Raw genomic sequence first — 17585 nt, 5'->3', positions numbered from 1 at the left:
CCGTATTTATCACCAGCAAACTCAAGATAGCTGTACATAGATAACACAGAGTTTGTTGTGCAATTATTCACTGCAGTGTATAATAGCTATTTATTTCAGGAAGCTTCCATCAACTTCACCCCCGACATCATCTTAGTTCATAAGCTAAGAACAACCACTTTTTCAAGTGCAGTTTTTTAAGTAGTTAAATTCCTCATGCATTCAGTACACGTTAAGATTAATGTGGGATTGAGAGAAATGGGAACATTTTCTACAATGATTCACTCTGGAATTTTAATAGTAAATTGGATGTGCTGGATTGAATCACCCACACAAACACAAACTCACATGATTTCATAAGGTACCTAAATTAGCAGAAGCTATTTGTTAAATGTTGCAAATGAATTTCAGATGTTTGGTTAACGTCTAGTTGTGTTGCATATCTGATAAGTTGCTAACTTCAAGACTTCAATTAAACACGGCAGAATTCAGCATAGAACATGTAAAGAGTACAATTTTAATGCTTTATTATCATACACTATATTTCTACAGATGGTATTGAAATTGCATGTTAGTTATATATAATCTTAGTATGTTTAGAAGAACTCTGAAATTACTTTTTGATGAAAGGGTAATTTGTGTCATCACAAAGTTGATATGGGATCCTCTGAGATTTTCTATGGCAGGCTGGTATTTATCAATAACGATGGGCATTTTAGAAATGGGAATTAGCTGATCTACCTGCTAATCAGTCTGTATTTGTTCTGTTTGTTACTGTAGCTCTAAAGAGTCCAGCTGCGTACCACGACCAAAGAAAGAGTCTGGAACGAGCCAAGGTATGGAATCCCAATACCAGGGTGGCAATTGTTGTGACTGGTATTAATTCAAATAGCTATTCAGAAATTAAATTGGACAATGTGCTTACTTCCATAGAGAGAGGGAGAGAGAATCAGTTGTGCAGTCTGTAAATGGATGTAAGTGTGTAAGTTCTGTCCTTGATTTTCTGTCAACAACCAGTCCAGCTATCGTTCCCACTGTGAGCACAGAGACATTGTTCATGGGCAGTTTCAAAACATATGCAGATATATTTGGAAAATGTTTTGAGCTGAAGTGATCTTGCATTGTTCTTTTGACTGTGGGCTACCTTTATTTGGTGGGGCTGTACCTCCCCCAAAACCTTATAATAAATTCACCGAAGTAGAAACTAGCATCTTGAAACAGTTTCCAGATTGTCACCTTTTCACACAGCAAGGTTTATTCTTACTGCGATGTGTTGCTTTAAGGAATGTTAGAATATTTCACATTTTTCCTTTTAGCGTGCATATAGAGATATCTCTCTACTTTTCTGAAAGTCAACCGATTTTGCTGCCTGATCTGCTAGATTCCTCCAGCATGTTGTGTGCGTTACTTTGTTTTTTCCTGGGTCAGGCATTTTAACATTGGAGTTCACATTGCAATGGGTAGTTATGTTTCCAATAGTATGTTGAAAGCTAATGTCAAAGTTCCTTTCCCTCCAATTCCAGCCTTTATTTATTGTTGTTTGCTGGTGATAAGAATGCAATTCTTCTGTGACAGGAATGATAATTGTGTATGTTAATTCCCTTGACTATTTTCTTGCTGGTATGGTGTTCCGAAAGGTTACAATCTATCCTTGTTGAAAACAGTGGATGTCCACATTGTGAGATTGAATTAGATTTATGACTGACAGTACCAAACCCACTCAGATTACAATGTGACTTCTGCCAACCAAGTAAGAATACCAGTTCAGAGAGCATGTGCCCGCAAAGCACCAAAAGACAGGTCAACACCCGAAAATAATTTACTCATAAGAAATTCAGCGTTTCGTATACTTACTAAATTTGCTTTAAATTGACCACTGAAAGTATGAAATGAACACTAAAGATAGTAATGGACCTCTGCAAGCTTCTTTTAGGTTTTGCATTCAGTTGATTTATAAAGTGGAATAGTGAACTATCTTGTTGTCTTCTTCAGCCACTCATTCACACAATAAGGGACAGCTAGGTAGCTTCTGATCTCTCATTTCTGTGGTTCAAGTGTATAAAGCCATGGAGGAGTACGCTAAAAGAGAAGCAGCTAACAAGATACCAAATGCATTGTTGACGCTTTGAGATGTTATTGAGGAAACTGTACAAATAGATTAAAAGAAAATTGACTTCACTTATCTTCCAGAAAAGCCACCTTCTGATGCATACTTGAAGCAAAACAAATGACCAATGATAGCCGAAAGACGGTTGGAGCTCCTGGAGCAGTTTTAGTCTTGCACTATCATTTTTGAAAATAACCCTTCATATTTTGTTCCCCCATTTTTATCTGCATCTCAGAGATGAACTGGCTTCTTTTATACAGATAAAGGAGATGAGGTAGGCAGACAATGCAGATCCAGTTCTCCGCTATCACTTCCGTTGGGTGTGATGAAAGCTGTAATTATCCATCTCTTTGTTTGGCTGTACATCTCTAATCAGCCCAGAAATTACTATACACAGTGGACCCTGGTTAATTGGGTCATTGGTTAATCGGGGCAGCGGCTTATTTGGGACAACTCTTAAAGAACGAAAACTAATCGAGAAAATAGCCGGAGATCCTTTTATTTATTCAGGACACTGTACTGCTTAATTGGGACAGGAAACTATTCCAGAACAGGTTCTAATTAGCGCCATTTGTGTGGCTTTTAGACACCATTTTTAGAGCTAACAGTTTTTAAATAACATCACTTGTGTGTTTAAGAACCAGTGATTTTTTTTTCACTGATTGTTGGCGAGACTCAGGCAAGACAATACTGTTGGTAAGACGAATCAGAATTTTTGCTCATGGCGGTTTCAAGCATTTAGACTTGGAAATTCCAGAAATGGCTGGGAGTGAAAAAGAAATTATATCACTACTTCAAAAAAAGTTAGGAATTATGAAGAACTGAAGGGATCGACAATCATCTTGAATGTTACATTTGGTCCCCATCAGACACTCAGCTCTCACCTGTGACCCTAAGTAGCCAGGTGTACCCCACCTGTTACACGCTCTGGCAGGTGGAATGAACCAGGTGAGGGTACCAGCAGGTTTTGTTCCCCAGTGAGTCAGGGACATGCAAAGTCAATTCCGGTGAACTGGGCGGATGAGACCTACAATGTGATCCAACGGCCAGGAAGGTGGTTCTCTAGCGCTACGTGGAGAACAAAGGGCACAATGAAGTACAGAAGAAGTTGTGGTCATCCACTGCAACCAGGGGAAATGTTTACTTGTTCCACTGGGCTGGGACTTCCGAGGTCACGAGAGTGCAACTGTCAGAGTACAACAGCATTTTCATTTTGAGAACTCTCGCACACGGTTTCTTTTCGTCGTCGGATACAACGGGCAACCACCAGTAGTATTTCTAGTGCTCTAATTCAGTATTTCATTTAAATACATAATTTGTTATGCAGTTGAACAGAAGTTTGTCTTTTTTATTTTTTTAAACTCTTTCCATCAAATTTCGGCTAATTCGGGCAGCCACTTAAATAGGCCAAAATGTACCTGTCCTGATGTTCCCCAATTAAACAGAAACCACTGTACTAATATGCTTAATTGCCATTGTGAAAAAAAAATTAATAATACCTTTAATAAATCTGTTAGTTTGCAGTTGAATATCTGGATGTTCCAAGTTAAGGTTATCAAGGTCCCTAACCCGCTATTTCTCATTGATTTGGTACTTCACATTACATGATTTCCACTTTCAGTGTACCCCTGAGTAACCCAGGAATTGGATTGTACTCTGATTCCAGTTTTCTAAAAAAGCAGTGTTACGTACCCTGTAACTGGGTTGCCAAACCAGCAGAAATGGATCACTCAGTTGGAGTCTGGATTACTAGAACTAAGAAAGTTTTATTAAAGAAACAAGCAACACAGTAATCGAAAGGATAATAAATGCAACAGATCAGCAATGATAAACACACATGTGCACAGAATTAAGATAACAGGATCAATCAAGCTCTATCGTTGTCTAGGGGTAAATGACCAATTTCAAAGTGACACAAAGTCCAGTTCAATTTAGTTCAGTTCGCAGTAATCGTTGCCATGGCGATGGACAATGTGGGGGGAGGGAGAGAGAGAACGAGAACGACTGATCATTCAGAAACGGCTTCCACTCACAGACCGGCGATATTGCTCACAAGCAGCTTTCGGGCGAGTCCTTTGTGATGTCACCTGGGGTCACCGACTGTGATCCCTCCTCCAGGTGCGGTCGATCGTCTGCAGTGAACCCGGCACCCAAGCAAGGGTGGACACACACCGGGTTCCCGCTGATCGTACCTTTCCACCCTGTGCGTTTGTGGCCCGGTACTTCCCACCGAATCGTGAGAGGCGCACCGCTTCCAGGGTCTCGTTACCTCGAGTGTCGTGTGTGTCCTGCCTTAGCGAACCTGTCCCTTTTTATCCCCCTGCTGGGGTATCGCCTGTCCATCACTTCAAACAGTTCAGGGTTCAAAGGGGGGGAGCCAATCTTGACAATACCCAGCTCCTTCATTAACATCTCCAAATGCTGCTTCATTGTTCCTTATCTCTCCCTCCCCGAGGACAGGTGGCAGACCACTGCTGATGCCACTGGTGCAAGGCCAGGCCAGCAAACATCTTAATTTATGTGTATTCTCATCACAGCAGCCACTTGGTTTCTCCAAGAGATGAGAGTCAGCATCAGAAACCAATATGCTCAAACAGTTCAAAGTAAAAATTTTATTTCAGAGTACATGCATGTCACCATATACAGCCCTGAGATTCTTTTTAACCAGTTAAACTAATGAAAGTAATTCTTAATTATCTCATTTAAAATTAATTCCCCTTCCAGTGAACAGCTGAGGACTGGAACTGCACTTCAACACTACCAGGCACATCCAAATAAAATTGAAGAGAGAACCTGGAATACCATGGATTTTGCAAAGCTCCTTCTTGAGTTTCAGAAACATCAATTAGATAAATGGAAAAGTGACTGTTGGTTGAAACTTTCTAGACTGGCTTTCTGTGAGTTGGAAAGTTTTGAATCTGTAATATAGAACATAGAATAGTACAGCACAGTACAGGCCCTTCGGCCCAAAATGTTGTGCCGACCCTCAAACCCTGCCTCCCATATAAGCCCCCACCTTAGATTCCTCCATATACCTGTCTAGTAGTCTCTTAAACTTCACTAGTGTATCTGCCTCCACCACTGACTCAGGCAGTGCATTCCACGCACCAACCACTCTCTGAGTAAAAAACCTTCCTCTAAAATCCCCCTTGAACTTCCCACCCCTTACCCTAAAGCCATGTCCTCTTGTATTGAGCAGTGGTGCCCTGGGGAAGAGGCGCTGACTATCCTCTCTATCTATTCCTCTTATTATCTTGTACACCTCTATCATGTCTCCTCTCATCCTCCTCCTCTCCAAAGAGTAAAGCCCTAGCTCCCTTAATCTCTGATCATAATGCATACTTTCTAAACCAGGCAGCATCCTGGTAAATCTCCTCTGTACCCTTTCCAATGCTTCCACATCCTTCCTATAGTGAGGTGACCAGAACTGGACATAATACTCCAAGTATATAGGTCTATACTAATTCATTAATTTGAACTTATTAACTAATTATAGCTAATTAACCTACCTGTACAACCAAATTTATTTATTTAGTGAGATACATTGTGGAAGAGGCCCTTGCTGCCCTTCAACTCCTGTTTTAACCCTGGCCTAATCATGGGACAATTTACAATGACCAATTAACCTTCCAACTGGCATGCCTTTGGACTGTGGGAGGAAACTGCAACACCCAGAGGAAACCCACATGGTCACAAGAAGAACATACAAACTCCTTACAGACGTCAGCGAGAATCGAACCCAGCTCGCTGGTACTGTAAAGTGTTGCCCTAAATATTACACCACTGTGCTGCCCGCATTTCCAATTTACAGAGAGCTCAAATTGCAGTTCTCAGAACCCTCTCTTGCTCAGAGGAATTTCTGTGGTCCGGCATCCATTATGACCCATGGGTGCTAGACTGGAGAGAGTCTACCTGTAACAGATTAGCATGGAATGTTTCAAAGATTGAGAGCAAGGTGCTATCTAATGAACAGGGGAAAAATGAATGTTCATTATGTACCTTTTTAAACAGCTAAAGGTGAAAGGGAAGAAATGGAAGATGGAGGTAGGGGTGCACCATCAAATGTGAAAACTTGTCTAGGAATGTACCTGGTCTTGTAGTTGAACCTCTTTACCCTAACGTAATAGCTATATCTTGAGATTTCTTCATGTGCCTGCAAGTATCATGCACTCTCTAAAAGTATATGCATTCAGTATTCAAGGCTTGTGGAAACCTGTATAAAATTACTAAAGACAACATGGATTTGACATAGCTATTCCAATGCCTTCAAGGTAAATCCATCCTTTCAGTCTGGCACATTCAGTGGACTCTTCATCACAACACACACGAAATGCTGGAGGAGCTCAGCAAGTCAGGCAGCCTCTATGGAAATAAATTTACAGTCAACATTTCAGGCCACGACCTTCTTCATGAGTGGAAAGGAAGGGGGGAAGATGCTGAATAAAAAGGTGGGGGGAGGGGGAAGGGGCTTGCTGGTAGGTGATAGGTGAAGCCAGGTGTTGAGAAAAGTAAAGGGCTGGAGAAGGGATCTGATAGGAAAGGAGAGTGGACCACAGGAGAAAGGGAAGGAGGCCAGGACCTGGGGGAAGTGATCGGCAGGTAAAAGGCCAGAGTGGTGAATAGAAGAAGAGGGGAAGAGGAAGGAAAAAAAAATTTTACCAGAAGGAGAAATCAATATTCATGCCATCAAGCTGGAGGCTACCGAGATGGAATACAAGGTTTTGCTCCTCCGCCCTGAGAATGGCTTCATCTTGGCACACGAGGAGGCCATGGATCAATATGTCAAAACAGGAATGGGAATTGGAATTAATGTGTTTGGCCACCGGGAATTTCCTCTTTTGGCAGATGGAGCGGAGGTGCTCAACAAAGTGGCCCCAAATTTACAATGTAGAGGAAGCTGTATCGGGAGCACCCGATACAATATATGATCCTAGCAGATTCGCAGGTGTTACCTCACTGAGGACTGTTTGGGGCCCTAAATGGAACTCATTCCAGATTGCTCTGGTCGGGAACTTGATGCCATTCCACGCCACTGGTGTACATATATCACCATTGTAGTGTAGTTGAAACAAAGCCTCCTTCCTTCCTGTCTCTGAAGGTTGATGCTGCTGCCTCCCAGTTGCAGTGACTCCAGTTTGATCCTGATCTTGGGACCTGTCAGTGGGGAGTTTACACCTTCTCCCCATGAAAATGGGGTTCCTCAAGCAATGAAAGAGTCAAAAGTAAGTTAGGATGTGTGCAAGAGAGTAAGCTGCAGAACTTAAGGGATATGAGACTAGAGGAAATTATGTACAGGAGCTGGTATGGATGCAGTGAATAGCTCGGCCTCTTTCTGTGCCACAGTAGGTAATTGGAAATCTGTAGGCAGCTAGCAGATGTACTGCCTCACATCCCCAGCATCTTGTGTTCTAATACAGCCTGTGTGGAGTTTGTACATTCAACCCCTGAATGGTGAGTTTCCCCAAAATGCTCTGGTTTTCTCTCAAAGATGTGTGAGTTGGTATGTTAATAACCCACTGTAAATTGCCCATCATGTGTAAGCGAATGGCAGAATCTGGTAAGAGTTGATGGCAATGTATGGAAGATAGGCTCGACAGGCCAGATGACCTACTCCTGCTCCTATTTCTTATGTACAAGAACAGGTGATTGTTCTGTGGTCTGGAATAGACTCAGGCTAAATCGATACCTATGTCGTAAGGAGTTACGGAAATGGCTTTGTCCTTCAGTGTACAGCAGTATATGTTTTTTGACATGGGGGGGTTGTTAATTGATCTTAGTGGACCACGGAGGAAACGTTTCATTTATTTTAGTTCTTCATGGGATCTTAATTGGATTCATTGCCATTTACTGCCTCCTCTGCCACCTCAGAGGTGGAAACTGCTGGCTGCCTTCTCCACCCAGAAGCTCTCCCCGAAGCCTCCCCAAGCCCATTCACGGTTGGCTCAAATGTGGAGAGCTAATTAAGCTAGTCAGAAGCATCCCAGAGTAGGACAGTACAGTGAGGAGACGCTGTTTCCCCCACCCCCACCGTACATCATCTTTGCAGGCTTTGACAGCCAATTGGTTTTTCCATTATGAAGGAAATTATGAAAAATGTTATTTTAACATTCAGAGAAATTTAACAATTGTTTAAACTGAACAAAGTAAATACAAAAATATTAAACATTTGAATAGTTCAACCAGATCCATCTGAACTAAGTAACTATAAATATTTTTTAAAAATTAAATCTGCCAGTTTGATCCTAGCCTCCCAATACAAGCCCTATAGTCAGCACAGGATATGAGAGACAATTTGCTCAGTTCAGTGCTGGGGAATGCCAGCAAGCATGGAATCTTCTGCTGAGTGCTATAGATTCAACCTTCCTCTGTCTCCCAGTAACCACAGGCTTTCCATGTTTGACAGCCTGTAAATGGAAGTTTAGGACCTAGCTAATTATCGAAGGCCAACCATTCTAAACAAAGCCAGAAGCATTAGCATGCAACACCAGGCTCAAAATAATTTAAAGATTTTTTTTATTTAGGGTACTTTCTCATATTGGAATAATTGTAAAGAGCTTCAAAACCTGGTTCAGTTTGTTCAATAATATCCGTGAGTTAGCGAGAGAACTGACCTAATGCTCTGTCACTGCAGACTCCCTTTTGAAGCTGGGCAACCTTCTTAACTGTATTGCAGTTAGAAATTTGAGAATTTCTTTGAGACCACTATTCAAAGTTTAAGGTACAATGTATTTTTTATTATCCAAGTACAAATATGTCACCATATACAACCCTGAGATTAATTTTCTTGTGGGCATACTCAATAAATCTATAGAATAGTGACCATAACAGAATGAATGAAAGAGCACCTAACTGGGGCGTTCAACCAGACTGCAGAATACACACACTGCAAATACAAAAAGATATAATAATAAATAAATAAATAAATAAATAAATATCATGAGATGAAGAGTCCTTAAAAGTGAATCCATTGGCAAGTGAAATTGAATGTAGTTATCCCCTTTGGTTCAAGAGCCTGATGGTTGAGAGGTAGTAACTATTCCTGAACCAGGTGGTATGAATCCTGAGGCTTTTGTACCTTCTTCCTGATGGCAGCATCAAGAGGAGAGCACGTCCTGGGTGCTGGAGGACCCTGAGGATGGATACTAGTTTCCTGCAACAACGTTTCATATAAATGTGCTCAATGGCGGGGAGGGCTTTACCCATGATGAACGGGGCTGTATCAACTACATCTTTGTAGGATTTTCCATTCAAGGGCATTGGTGTTTCCATACCAGGCTGTGGCAGCCATTAAATTTACTCTCCACTACATTTCTATGGAAGTTTGTCAAAGCTTTAGATGTCATGATGAATCTCTGCAAACTCCAAAGGAAGTAGAGGCACTGTCATACTTTCTTTGTAATTGCACTTCTGTGCTAGGTCCAGGACATATCCTCCCAAATAATAACACTTTCCACTTCTGATCCTCCAATGCAAACTCTGGTTTCCTTCTCCTGAAGTCAATAATCAGCTCCTTGGTCTTATTGACATTGAGTAAGAGATTGTTGTTATGACACCACTCAGCCAGATTTAAAGTCTTTCTCCTGTTTGCTGATTCATCACCACCTTTGATTTGGCCTGCAATAGTGGTGTCCTGAGCAAACTTGAATATGGCTGTGGAGCTGTGCTTGGTCACGCTGTTTTAAGTGTAAAGTGAATAGAGCAGGGGACAAAGCACACCTACCTGTGCTGATGGAGATCATGAAGGAGACGTTGTTGCCAATCCGAAATGACTGGGGTCTGCACATGAGGAAATCGAGGATCCAATTTCATAAGGAGGTATTGAGACCGAGGTATTTAAGCTTATTGATTAGTTTTGAGGAGGTGATGGTATTGAATGCTGAGCTGTAGTTAATAAAGAACATCCTAATATATGCATCTTTGCTGTCCACATATTCTAGGGTTGAGTGAAGAGCCAATGACGTGGCTTCTGCTGTGGGCCTGTTACTCCAGTAGGCAAATTGGAGTGGATCTAAGTTGGTTTTCAGGCAGGAGTTGATGTGTTTTATCACCAACCTCTCAAAACACTTCATCTCTGTGGATGTAAGTACTACCAGGCAATAGTCATTGAGGCAGGTCACCATGCTCTTTTTGGGCACTGGTATATTTGAAACCTGCTTGAAGCAGGTAGGTAGCACGCACTGCTGAAGTGAGAGGTTAAAGATCTCAGTGAACACAGCAGCTGGATGCTTTTCATGGGTTCATCATCCTAAAGGCTCCTCACATGTCAGCATCAGAGACTGAAATAATATCATCAGGGATTGTGGGAGTTTGTGATGGTTTCTCCATGTTTTAATGGTCAAAGCAAGCATAGAAGGCATTAAGCTCATGTGGAAGCAAAGCCCTGCTGTCTTCTATGTTGCTTAATTTAACTTACCCAAGGTGATCATATTCAAGCCCTGCCACAAATGTCGAGCATCCTTCATTGATTTGTTTAGTCCGGAATTGCCACTTCACCCGTGAGATAGCTTTTTGGAGATCATACCTGGACCTCTTGTAACTCTGTTGGTCACCACACTGGAATGCCTCTGATCTGGCTCACAACAGATTTTGGGTCTCATGTTTCATCCAGGGCTTCCAATTGGAGAAGGCTGAATGATTTAGTCAGGATACACTTGTCTACAGCTGTTTTATTAAAGTCTATTACAACAATTGTGCATTCATTCGGATCCTCAGATAGGTCCTTGAACATGGCCCAGTCCACTGACTCGAAGCAATCTCATAGCCGCTTGTCTGCCTCCTGCGACCACCTCTTCGTTGTCCTAATCTCTGAAACTTTGCTCTTTAGCCTCTGCCTGTGTGCAGATAGGAGAAGGACAGGCAAGTAATCGTAATTGCCAAAATGCAATCTGGACATGGAACGGTAGGCATTCTTTATCTTAGTATAACAGTGGTCCAGTATGTTGGGACCTCTGGTGCTACAGGTTATATGCTGATGGTAATTGGGCAATATTTTCTTCAAACAAACCTGGCTGAAGTCTCCGACTATGATTTGAAATGTGTCGGGGTGGACGGTTTCTTGTTTGAAGACGGCATCATGCAGTATTGTAAGCTCTTTATTATAGTTGACTGCTGGTGGTGTATAAACTGTGGTCAGATGCAAACCCCCTAGGTAAATAGAATGGAAGACATTTGACAGGTATTCCAAGTCAAGGGTACACAAATTCGACAAAACCTCCACATCAGAGCACCACCGAAAATTTATCCTGAAACACATACATACTCCTTTTGCCTTTTCGAGATCAGCAGTTCAGTCCATTCTGTAAATCAAGAAACCTTTGGGGCTGATCATTGTATCTAGTGTGCTTGGAGAAAGCCAAGTCTCGATCAAACATACAATGCAGCAATCTCTCATTTCTCTCAACCTTGCATTTGGATCTCTAAAAGTGGAAAATCTCTTTGGATCGGCAAAAATGTGAAGTGAATCCTGATGCGGATCTGTGATTGGAAGAAGATTTCATTGTCCTTTCCAATTTCCATCGGAGTCATAGAACATCACAACACAGAAATAGGTCCATCGGCCCATCTAGTCCATGCTGAACCATTAATTTGCTTAATCCTATCAACCTGTACCCAGATCATAGCCCTACATACCCCTCACAATCATGTACCTATTCAATTTTCTCTTAAATGTTGAAATCAAACCCATGTCCACCACTTGCACTGGTAGCTTATTCCACACTCTCACCAACCTCTGAGTGAAGAAGATCCCCCTTATGTTTTCCTTAAATATTTCACCTTTCATCCTTAACCCATGACCTCTAGTTGTAGCCTCACCCACCCTCAGTGAAATAAGTCTGCTTGCATTTACAGTGTCTATACATCTTATAAATTTGTATACCTCAACCAAATCTCCTTTCAATTTCTAGAGTACGTTCCAGGAATTAGTCCTAACCTATTCAACTTTTCCCTATAACTCAGGTCATCAAGAATTAGCAACATCCTTGTAATCTTTCTCTGCACTCTTTCAATCTCATTATATCTTTCCTATAGACAAAACTGCACACAATTCTTCAAATTAAGCCTCACCAACATTTTGTACAACTTCAACATAACATCCTAACTCCTGTATGCAATACCTTGATTTATGAAGGCCAGTATGCCAGAAGCTTTCTTTACAACCCTACCTACCTGTGACGCCACTTTCAACAAATTATCTACCTGTATTCCCAGATCTCTTTGTTTTACCACACTCCTACCCTGGTTTGTCCACCCAAAGTGCAACACCTCACCCGTTATTTGCAGCAACTTCAGCAGAGTTACCCAAAAGTGTTATTGTCTTTTTAAAACACTTTTTATGATCACAAGACCTTGCTGGACACTAACAACATGAAGTACTGCAGGTGTACTCTATCAGTAAATTGCTAGTTGGCAGAGAAACTGAAGAAACTGGACTGCCTGCGTCAGAGAGGAGTGGGCGCTCAAAGGCAGTGTGCAGTCTAACAGCAAGTGATCAACTTAGTCGCTTTTCTTGTGATAGCAAGACTCTGTTGGGCATTGCAGCTTCAAAACTGAGTTAAGGTGCTGTTTCAAAATGAGAACTAATCTGCATGCTGTTGGTGGAAAATCTGTTAATAATGAGACTGACACAAGTCTGAGTAGAGCTGAGATTTACAATGTGAAAACTAACAAGACACAGACAAGCACAGGAAAATTTGAAGATGCTGGAAATCCAAGGCAACACACACAAAATGCTGGAGGAACTAAGCAAGTCAGACAGCATCTATGGAAAGGAATAAACCATCGACGTTTTGGGCCAAGGCCTTTCACCAGGACTGGGAAAAAAAATCAGAAGCCAGAGTAAGAAGGTGGGGGGGGGGGCGCAGGGGAGAGACAGGCAATATGGTTTACACCAAAAGTAAATGGAAAAATTAATTAAAATGGCATTGGACACTAGCTCAGTTGTTCCAGTCATTCCACAAATTGTATTTGACTGACATTTCAAAGATAATGAACCGAAGCCTGCAGAAATTCTTCCCAAGATTGAGTGGAGCCCATGGGCAACGCCAGTGATCCCAGTAGCCAAGAAGGGTGGATCTGTCAGGAGCTGTTGTGAATTTAAGGTCACTATAAACCCAGTACGGAAAGTAGATCAATACCCTCTGCCCAGGATAGAGGATATCTTTGGAAACCTTTCTGGAAGGAAACTCTTCAGCAAAGTGGATTTAGCTGCAGCTGGAGATGGAATAAAAGTCCGAAGTGTTTCTCACCATAAACACTTACAAAGGGGTTTATTGCTATAGCAGATTTATTTGTGGAATAGCATCTGCGCCTGCTCTCTTGGAGAAAACTATGGACCAGGTGCTATCGGGCTGCCCAGGCACTTAGTGTTACCTGGATGACATCATTGTTACCACGAGTATGAGAAAGAATATCTCCAAAATCTCAAGACACTGTTAAAAATATTCGTAGATTATGGGCTGAGAACATGACATGACAAGTGTGAATTCTTTAAACCAAGCATCATTTACTGGTCACACCATTGGTGCACAAGAATGCACAATGTGCAGTGGTGGATGCCTCAAGGCCAAAGGATGTGTTACAGCTGTGGTCCTTCTTAGGATTTGTCAATTACTAAAACAGTTTCCTGCCAATTCTGGCTACGGTGCTCCACCATTTGAACGCATTATACAGATCTGGATGAAATGGCAATGGACAAATCAGTGCAAGGTAGCTTTCCAAACACGCAAAGGAAACAGTGACTTCAGACATTGTAATCACACATTATGATCCCCATTTTCCAGTAAAACTTGCCTTATGGTATAGGTGCTGTCATGTCACATGTTATGAGTGATGGAAGTGAACACCTCATAACCTTTGCATCATGTTCCCTTACTAGTGCATAGAAAAATTATGCATAGATTGACTGTGGGGCCTTGATTCCAGTTTGGGGTGTAAAACTTTTCAGCCAGTAGTTGTATAGGAGAGAGTTTACTCTCGTTACTGATGATCAACCACTAGTGTCCATTTTCAAACCACAGAAGGGTGTTCCACTAACAGCAGGAGCACAAATGCAGAGATGGGCTCCATTTCTTGGAGGACACAATTGCAAGATTGAATTCAAGAGGACGACTAATCATGGAAATGGTTACCTTTTGGAAAAGGGAATACCTGATAATTTTACAAAAGAAGACATTCCTCTTGACGTATTCTCCCTAATGCAAAACGAAAGTCTCTGTATTACAGCAGAGATGATCCAAAGGGAAAGCAGAAAGGACTGCATACTGTCTCAGGTCTACATGGCAACCCAAAATGGCCAGAATGTGCAGCATAAAGTACTCAAAAGTCAAGTAATACAATTTGAAAATTAAGGAATGAAAAGCAGAATGACAAAAGGCAAATTGAAATCAGAGCAACCAAGGCTCTCACCTTTACTGAACTATATATTTGTGGTATAAAATCATGGATATAATGCATTGCACACCCAAGTGACATCACTATACAATCCTAGTGACCTTCATATGAATGCATTCATCATACGTAGTAGAATAAGCTCCAACTCTCAAAGCCACTGTAGATGCAGACACAATTATATTTTAGATGAAATTATCATATAAGAAAGAAGTGTCATGCTACTGCAGTAGAAGTTCTAGGATGTATAACTTTTAACTCTTACCTACCTCACTAGTTAGGTATTTTCTTCTCCGTTGTTGAGATAGCAGATTACACTAACTCACCATGATATTGACTATGACTTGGATTCCAGCATCATTTTTCAAGCGACTTCAGTCTCTGTGAGGGACAGGGTGAAAGAGGTTGGGTGTATTCGATGCGTGTTTTTTAATAATGAACAACCATTTCAGAACTCTAATGTAGAGCTGCTTTATATATCACAGTGATTTTGAGGACATGGACCATGGCATGAAATAAAAGCTTCCCGATACTGAAAAGGCTAGACGAAAGTCCTGTCAGTCTTTGTGGAAGTAATGCGCCATCTGTGAGTCTCTCCTTGGTTTGGAGCACTAAGCTGAAGCGATCTTCTTCTTTATAGAATTAGAGGTGTACTTTCAAGGACGGCGTGCCCAGAATTGCACATACCATAGAAGAACAAGGGGTTGGAGGCTTCCATTCTGGAAAATGCCCCTTGATTCCTGGAGTATGTGCTTTAATGCATTCTATATTTTTGAGGTGAAGTTCTTTGCTCATCACTAGCTGTGAATGAGCAAAAAGAAAATAATTTTGCCATCTTTAACTGCTGGTAAAGTGTATCACAGCATAAAAATGTATTTCGGCATAAACTGGATTTACATATTGAGAAACTACAAGTGTACTTAGTATGAAGAAGAACGTGTCATATTTATATAGTAGAGCATGTAGTAAATGTTTACTTTTGGAGTAGTGTAAAGGGGGTCTTGGTTCATAATTGTCAATTTTGTGCTTGATGCAACCATCACAGCAAAGAGCTCAAATGAACTCAAAAACATAAAGAAAATGTAAGCATGATTAACAGTTTCCCCACCTGCATCCTTTTCATGACGTCAGTGTTATCAAATCCTCATCTCTGTTCCTTTTTTATTCTCCAGTGGATTACTGTACATGTGAATAAAATAGTACAACAACTGTTAAAAATTAAAACTGAGAAGGAAGTACAGAAATCTGTAAAAATTAAAAGGCCAAGGCAACTCATTACATAAATCATTCTGAAATTGTTATACAGTAATTCATGTTTTTAAAGAATTGTAGCTCCAGCTGTGGTCTGGGTGAGAGCATAATCATGTAATGACTTTAAACCACAGAATATCATAATTCAGGGAAAAATACAAGCTAAGTAGAGTTATGATTTTGTTGCATATTACAGAATTCATGTATAAAATGTGCAGTGGTGCATTAATACCAGCAGTTCATTGGAAAATCTAAGCATTTTAATTTCCTGAATTGCTTGTTCATTTGAATAATCTGATAATGAATGGATAACGGTGTAGTGAGGAAAATATACAGTATCAGTCATATCTGTATGTGATTATAGGTGCTTCACTCTATCGTCTGAGAAGAGATGTTTGAATTTTTATGTATTTCATACATAAAAGTCTCAAATTTTAATACCATGAACATTATCTTCAGGCTCTATATAAATGAACAAGGCATGAGAACCCTTCATGATCTTGGCTCTGATCTCAAATTCAAAATTCAAAGTACATTTATTACCAAAGTATCATTACTTTATACAACCTTGAAATTCATCTCTTTACCAGCAGCTCCTCCCCATTATGATTTTCTTTCAGACAACCACTTGCAACTACCTACTACTTCAAATCTTAGAGAATAAAGGACAGACATTTAAAGATCAAAGCTCACATTGTTGTGTTTCATTCATAGAATTTGTTGCCATGGTCCCATCCACAAAACATTCCCACCCACATCACCAGTCTAATTTGCCTTCGGAGGTGCAGAGTAATTTCTCAGCTCTTGTATTTTTACAGTGCCTTTAATGTAGTGGGGCATCCCATCATGGGAGCTCATTTCTCCAGGATCTCCTCCTGTGGCTCGCTGCCTAAAATTTGATACAAAGCCATAAATGGAGCAAATGGTCATAAGTTTGGTAAAACCATATGAGGCTATTAGTGAACTGCAGAACGTACACCCTGATGGACTGTTTATTGTCACCGGAGATTTTAACCACGCGAACCTTAAGTCAGTGCTCCCCAGATTCCATCAGAACGCGGACTTTGCAACGAGAGGGGCGAACGCGTTGGACCTCATTTATACAAACATTCCAGACGCGTACCAGGTAGAGCCTCGCCCCCACCTCGGTTACTCAGACCACATCTCTGTTATGCTAATCCCAGCATACAGACCGCTCGCCAGGCGCTCCAGGCCAGTTCAGAAGCAGCCATCTCTGCTCTTCAAGACTGCTTTGAGCACACTGACTGGCACACGTTCAGGGAGGCTGCAACCGATGGCGACTCCACCAACTTAGAGGAGTACACGGCATCAGTGATGAGCTACATCAGCAAGTGCATCGATGACGTCACTGTGGCCAAGACCATCACTACACGCACTAACCAGAAGCCATGGATGACCGCGGAGGTGTGTGCGCTGCTGAGGACCCATGACTCCGCCTTCAGAGCAGGCGACAAGGCAGCCCTAACAACAGCGAAGGCCAAACTGTCCCGGGCCATCAGAGAGGCAAGGCATGCACATGCCCAGCAAATGCACAGCCACTTCCAGGACAGCGGCGACACACGGTGCATGTGGAAGTACATTCAGGACATCACCAACTACAGGACAACATCACCTGACTGTGCTGGTGATGTCTCCCTCCCAGATGCGCTGAACAACTTCTACCCTCGTTTTGAGGTGGAAAATAACATGGTGGCGAGGAAGACCACCCTTTCTCCCAATGACCAAGTGCTGTGTCTTACCGTGGCTGATGTGAGGAGAACCCTGTGCAGGGTTAACCCATGGAAGGCTGCTGGACCAGACAATATTCCTGGCAGAGTGCTTAGAGGATATGCAGACCAGC

At 41.6% G+C, this 17585-nt stretch overlaps 1 protein-coding gene across 5 annotated transcripts in view; it reads left to right on the top strand.

Annotated features, from left to right (window-relative positions):
• myocd (myocardin) overlaps nt 1–17585 on the top strand; it is a 714017-nt gene that overhangs the window by 647706 nt on the left and 48726 nt on the right. For all 5 annotated transcript variants that reach the window (XM_063074257.1, XM_063074258.1, XM_063074259.1 and 2 more), the window contains one exon: nt 760–815. In XM_063074257.1, the coding sequence (XP_062930327.1) occupies nt 760–815 (56 nt within the window). The remainder of the gene's footprint in view (nt 1–759; nt 816–17585) is intronic.

The sequence above is a fragment of the Mobula hypostoma genome, chromosome 22, assembly GCF_963921235.1.
Source record: "Mobula hypostoma chromosome 22, sMobHyp1.1, whole genome shotgun sequence".
Taxonomy (NCBI): domain Eukaryota; kingdom Metazoa; phylum Chordata; class Chondrichthyes; order Myliobatiformes; family Myliobatidae; genus Mobula; species Mobula hypostoma.
The sequence above is the reverse complement of the archived record's forward strand: the minus strand, read 5'-3'. Positions and strand labels throughout refer to the sequence as shown.